This window comes from Myotis davidii, unplaced genomic scaffold (assembly GCF_000327345.1).
Source record: "Myotis davidii unplaced genomic scaffold, ASM32734v1 scaffold551, whole genome shotgun sequence".
Lineage (NCBI taxonomy): Eukaryota > Metazoa > Chordata > Mammalia > Chiroptera > Vespertilionidae > Myotis > Myotis davidii.
The window spans coordinates 1,325,965-1,331,786 of record NW_006283788.1 but is presented as its reverse complement, the minus strand read 5'-3'; the positions used below and the strand labels follow the sequence as shown (position 1 = coordinate 1,331,786).

Sequence of the window (5,822 nt, the reverse complement as noted above, 5' to 3'; positions counted from 1 at the left end):
CTGGGAGCCGGGATCGCATGATCCTGCAAAGGGACATCCGCACCCCGCCCCTGCAGTCGGAGCGGAGGTTGCAGGGCCACCGGCAGGAGGTGTGTGGGCTCAAGTGGTCCACGGACCACCAGCTCCTTGCCTCAGGAGGCAATGACAACAAGGTAGATGCCCTGGGCCCCTCATTGTCGGGCCTCGGGAATATCCTACCCGCTCGGCCAGCCCTCATCCATACAGCAGGAGTGACAAGGGTGTGCCCCGAGGGAGGACCATGATGGGTGTGAGCGGAGCCATTCATCCTCCCCTGGAGGGCTTGCCTAGGGGCCACAGCCAATGGAGGGCCTCACAGCTGCTGCCGCTCCCCATCCCCACCCTCCCAGCTGCTGGTCTGGAACCACTCGAGCTTGAGTCCCGTGCAGCAGTACACAGAGCACCTGGCAGCCGTGAAAGCCATAGCCTGGTCCCCACATCAGCATGGGCTGTTGGCATCCGGCGGCGGCACGGCCGACCGCTGCATCCGCTTCTGGAACACGCTCACAGGGCAGCCACTGCAGTGCATCGACACAGGCTCCCAGGTGTGCAACCTGGCCTGGTCCAAACACGCCAATGAGCTGGTGAGTGCCATGGTCGGGCCTCTGTGTGTGCGCGGGAAGGTGCTGGAGCAGGAGCCCTGGGCCCCAGCAAGGCCTGCCCTGGGGTCCTAGGGTGAAGCCGGGACCCTGCCACCCAGATCAATCTGGAAGTACCTGCCCCTAATCTGGGTGCCCGTGCTGCTGACCACCAGCAGAGGCTGGCTGAGCTCTGGGTACAGTGTAGCTCCCTGTCACCTTCGGCGTCAACCAGAGTTTGGGGGTAAGGGGCTGGGCAGGTCCCAGGTGTCCTTGCTGTTCAGTGGGTGCATCGGGGGAGTGGACAGCTTGCACCTGAGCCCTGGGGTCGTGGGAGGGGAGCCCAGGTTCTGACAGTGCCTTCTGCATCCCACAGGTTAGCACACATGGCTACTCACAGAACCAGATCCTGGTCTGGAAGTACCCGTCCCTGACCCAGGTGGCCAAGTTGACCGGGCACTCCTACCGAGTTCTGTACCTGGTGAGTCTGCACTGGCGGGTGCAGACCGGGTGCAGATCCAGCTGGCAGCCTCCCCACCTGGGCCTGTGGGGTGGGGGTGGGTCATCCAGGCCAGCTCCCATGTTCTGCTTTCAAACATTAATTGTGTCATCACTTTGAATCTACTTTCTTGACCTCCCCAGCTCTGTGAGGAAGGGCAGCTGTGCCCTCCTGACAATCTCCACACATTAGTTTATCTTTATGATGGAACATAATTAACCCCCCATCCAACTCCTTAGAAAATCTCTGAGGACAGTTCATCAGGTACCTGTTTGCATGGGCCTGAGGACAGGCCCTCTCCATCCCTCCTCGTGCTTTTCTTTCTTTCCAGAAGAAGTATTCCGTGCTTAAACTGTCAGATCCTTTGCTCAAGTGCACAGAGTAGAGTAGGGGCTAGAGCATCCTGTGTTTTTGGCTTTGGTGGGGGCCCGGCCCCCCTGCACCTGTCCTCCATCATTGACTCCCTTCATGGGACCAGCTGCAAGGCCCGAGAACAGTGAGGGTCTCTCCTCCTGCAGGCCATGTCCCCTGATGGAGAGGCCATCGTCACTGGTGCTGGAGACGAAACCCTGAGGTTCTGGAATGTCTTTAGCAAAACTCGTTCGACAAAGGTAAAGTGGGTCGGTATCAGCGCCAGGTGCTCCCCCATGCGCATCCCCTCAGCCTATCTGGGGGCCGTCCCCCATTGCCATCTGAGCAGCCCTGTTCAGACTCTGCTGTCACTTCCCCCGGGAATGCCTGCACCCCCTCTAACTGCTCCTGCATTGCTCTGCACCCCCAGCCAGGGTGCCAGGAAACAATGGTGCCTACTCATGCTCCTCCTCTGGCCCGAAGCCTCTGTCCCCGTCCAGCTGCGCAGGCTCAGCTTTCTCTCCTGTGTGCCCTGCAGGAATCTGTGTCTGTCCTCAACCTCTTCACCAGGATCCGGTAAACCACGGGCCCAGCCATCGGGGCAGAGGAGCACCACCTGTCATCACGTGCATGACCCTCCCTCCTGCACATGTTCCCAGAGGAAGCAGCTGGGGTGGGCGGGGAGCCGGGCCCAGAGAGACCCTGAAGATTCTCATTAAAGCCTGATTGCGAACCCTGTCAGCGGTGTTTGGGGTGGGGATGTGGTTGGGCACCAGCAGGCACGCGGGGTTCCGGCTCCCTTCACACCAGGTGGCCCCAAGGCCCCAGCTTTGACCGTCTACACTCGGATGAGAATGGACGCCTCCCTGGACCCCACCTGCTTCCCTTTGTGTCCATCGTCACTTTGTTGAGCTGCATGCTCTTCCCAGAAGCACGGGTTCACCAGTACTGCCACTGCCCAAGTCTGCGACGGAGAAACAGCTGGATGCCAAGCCAGTCAGCCAGGGGAGGGCCCAGCAGCAGGACGGTTCAGGTCAGCCCGTGGATCCACAGGACTCCTGATAGGTCTCTTGCGGCCACCTCTACTGTCCCTCTGCTGGCAGCTATCCCAGTGACTCTGCTAGGGGCCAGGCATCAGGAGCAGGCCCAGGCAGGCTGTGCACCAGAGGAGGTCATCTCGAGATGGACTTGTTCCAGGAAAACGGAAGTTGGGTCCACTTGTCATCATGAGCTTGCCCTGACCCTGCACTGTCCTTGTCACTGACAGGGACACAGCTGAGCTCTGTCACCAGCGGGACTACGGTTTCTGCGGCCTGCTGGGTGTACAGATCTAGGTGGCCTAAGGGTGCCTCACCCTCCTCCCAGGTTCCTTCCCCATTAGGCTATCCCATGTGTCCTGTCCAACCACGCCTATGACCATGGGGAAGCCAGGGAGGAGAGCGAGAGGAGGGGGCAACCACTGGTTCCCCAGAAGCTTTCCAGGTGTCCTCTGATCCTGCCCCCACCCTGTTGTCCTCTGGCCAAGCTGGGTACCAGCTCTCTTCCAGACCTGGAGAAACTGGAGGGAGAGAGGTGGGCCCAGGTGTGGCGAGAAGGCAGAGCAGGCCTGGGGCGGGGCGGAGGTCACTCTGGCCCTGCTTCTAGGTCCCCCTCATTTAGTGTTCCCCCGCAATTGGCCATGTGTGTGCATGTGTATATATGTATCTGTGACTTTTCTTCGGGATTGTTTTGTGTTTTGTAGATGGGTCCCAGAAATGTTTGAGGCTAATTAGAGAAGGGCACGGCCCACCCAACCTGCCTGGGGGTGACAGGAGTCACAGCTTTTAAAGCCTTCATTTAGGAGGGTGATCAGCTGAACCTGCTTGGATTTGGGGAAGGGTGGGACCCTGCCCCATCCAGCATCTGTGTGCCATAGCCTCAGGCAAGGACAAGGACAGTGTACATAGATTTGTGTATTTCGATTGGTCATCTTATTTTTGAGTGTTTTTTTAAGAGAAAACAGTCCTTCCCTACCACATGCTCACCCTGTGTAGCTGCCGAAGAGCCCAGGAGCTGGCTCTGTGTGTAGGACCCGCGCCTGGGAATTGAGACAACAGAGAGGAATGTGTGTCCCCGGCCTACAGGCCTGGGGGCTGCAGAGTGAGCCCTGTGTCTCGTCTAGTGGCGTATCACTGTCATTATACCGGGTATGGGCTCATGCACGGCTCGGCTGGCTGTCCATCTGGCTGGGGTGGCTGACAGCTGCAGTCTGCACATACCCAGGCCCCAGACCAGCCTGAACGTCACAAACAGGTGATGAGCAACCTGCCCTGGGTGAGCTCCCTGAGGGATGCCTGTGTGTCTGATTTCATGTTCTAATAGGGATAAGGGTGACATGCATTCACACCGTCCCTGCAGTTGGGGGGGGGGGGGGGGGGGGCTGGTCTCCTCATGCAGTGAGATGGGGGCAGGGGAGGGAGGGCTGCAGGCTGCACAGGAGCTCTCAGAGCAGGCCCTGCCGCCATCTCCACCTGACGTGACTGAGGTCAGCAGTGGGGGCATCGCCCACCCAGTGTCTGCACTTGTGCAGAGTTGAAGGGTGGGTGGGGCACGGTCTGTCAGGCACCCTTTGATTATTGAATGTGGCTTTTTGGGGAAAGGGAGTTAAGGGTGAGGCAGAGGCCAGTGCAGCGGTGACGGGACCTTGCAGCCGCGTGTGACTGCAGAGCCTGCAGGCCTTTTCCTCCTGGGGCAGATCTCTGACCCAGGCACTGGGGACAACAAAACAGACCAGATCCCAAGACCTGCCCTCATGGGGCTTCTGTTGGGTGTGCGAGGGAGGTGTGTGCCGTGTGATGGAAGAAGGAGGCTTTAGGAAAGGTCAGCTTTGGATCCAGGACTTGCTACAAAGCTGATGTTTGAGCAAGGAAGGGTTCGGACAAGAGCAGGAGACCTCTGGGCAGAGGACTTTACAGCTGTGTAAAGGCCCTGAGAGGAACGTTCCTGGAGTGTGGAGAGCAGTGAGGAGGCCCTTGTGGTACAGCAGTGAGCAGGTGGAGGGGAGGGAGGGAGGAAGTGAGGGCAGGGCGGGGCCTGGGCAGGTCTTGCAGGGCCTCGTGGTGAATGTGGAGACGTGACCACGGGTGCAGGGGCACAGAGGCCACAGAGGAGGCTATGCCAGGCTGTGATGATGTGACTGGCCTGGACCCGGTGGAGGTGGTGAAAAGAGGGGAGATTGTGGATTTTATTATTTTTTAATTGTGGTAAAATATGCATAACTTAATGTTTACCTTCTTAAACTTAACATTCCGTGGCATTTGGTGTATTTATAATGTTGTGCAAACAGCACCTCCAACTCCAGAACATTTCCATCACCCTCCCAAAAACCACGCCTCCACTCGGTCACCCTCCGCCCCCGGCAACCATGAACCCTCTGTCTCTGGATGGGCCTGTCCTGGACATTCACATAAATGGAATCACACACTGTGGCTTTGTGTCTGGCTTCTCTCACTGAGCACCTGTTTCTAAGCTCCCTCCCCACTGCGGTAGCACTTTTCATGGCTTCAGCGTGGGCATGGATGGACCACATTGTGTTTAGTTGGTGGGCATTTTGGTGGTTTCACTCGCTGGTTGTGAATCATGCTGCTATGAACATTCGTCCGCAGGTTTTTGCTCTGATGTATTTTGAAACGTGAGGACTGGATGGGGGAGCCCTGACCTTTGTTAGGACTTTCAAGCCCTGACCTTTACTAGGACTTTCAAGGGCTACCAGCTTCTGGGGGGTCTCTGTCTAAACTCAGCTAGTGAAGACAATGAATGGACTCCAGGTGAGAAGGGAGGGGGTGGGGGCTGGCAGTTCTGGCCTAAGCATCAGAAGCGCTCTCTGGCTCAGAGACCCCCATGTGGCGATGTGGGGAGGGAAGGAAGGGAGCACTGAGGCCCAGGCCACCCAGGTGTGGCCCCACCTCCTCCTGACAACCCCTCAGCGGGGCAGGAGGGAGTGGCCTGGATGGGAGCCAGGCTACCAGCCGCATTGCCAGGACACAGAGAATGGTCTTTGTTGCTGCAACAATGGCCTCACAGGCCTTCTAGGCAGGAGCACCCAAGAATCCAGAGGCAGACATGCAGACCCTGAGGCGGGAGGCTACCCAGTCCTATGTCCCCCAGGGGGCCCTCGAGGAGGACTTCCCGCCACCTCTCTACAGGTGAGTGCTCACCCTACCCCAGGCACGGCCTCTCTGGATTGGGTGATGGGATTTGTTTTGGCTTTTCCCAGTGTTTAATTCTTCAAAAAGGGCACATTGGTGCTGCCCCTCACTGGTCAGTTCCCTGCACCTCCCATCCACCTGCACCTCCCATCCCCCTGCACCTGGGTAGCCTCCCCTTCTACACACCCC

At 58.4% G+C, this 5,822-nt stretch overlaps 2 protein-coding genes across 3 annotated transcripts in view; both read left to right on the top strand.

Moving 5' to 3' along the window:
• The window catches only part of FZR1 (fizzy/cell division cycle 20 related 1), a 15,236-nt gene extending 10,323 nt beyond the window's left edge, over nt 1-4,913 (top strand). Inside the window, exons 11-15 of the mRNA XM_006754119.2 lie at nt 3-152; nt 369-602; nt 973-1,077; nt 1,614-1,706; nt 1,985-4,913. Of these exons, the coding sequence (XP_006754182.1) occupies nt 3-152; nt 369-602; nt 973-1,077; nt 1,614-1,706; nt 1,985-2,026 (624 nt within the window). The 3' untranslated portion in view covers nt 2,027-4,913. The remainder of the gene's footprint in view (nt 1-2; nt 153-368; nt 603-972; nt 1,078-1,613; nt 1,707-1,984) is intronic.
• Nucleotides 4,914-5,257: 344 nt separating this feature from the next.
• LOC102769741 (chromosome unknown open reading frame, human C19orf71) overlaps nt 5,258-5,822 on the top strand; it is a 3,805-nt gene continuing 3,240 nt past the window's right edge. For both annotated transcript variants that reach the window (XM_006754075.2, XM_015567284.1), the window contains exon 1: nt 5,258-5,630. In XM_006754075.2, the coding sequence (XP_006754138.1) occupies nt 5,548-5,630 (83 nt within the window). In that variant the 5' untranslated portion in view covers nt 5,258-5,547. The remainder of the gene's footprint in view (nt 5,631-5,822) is intronic.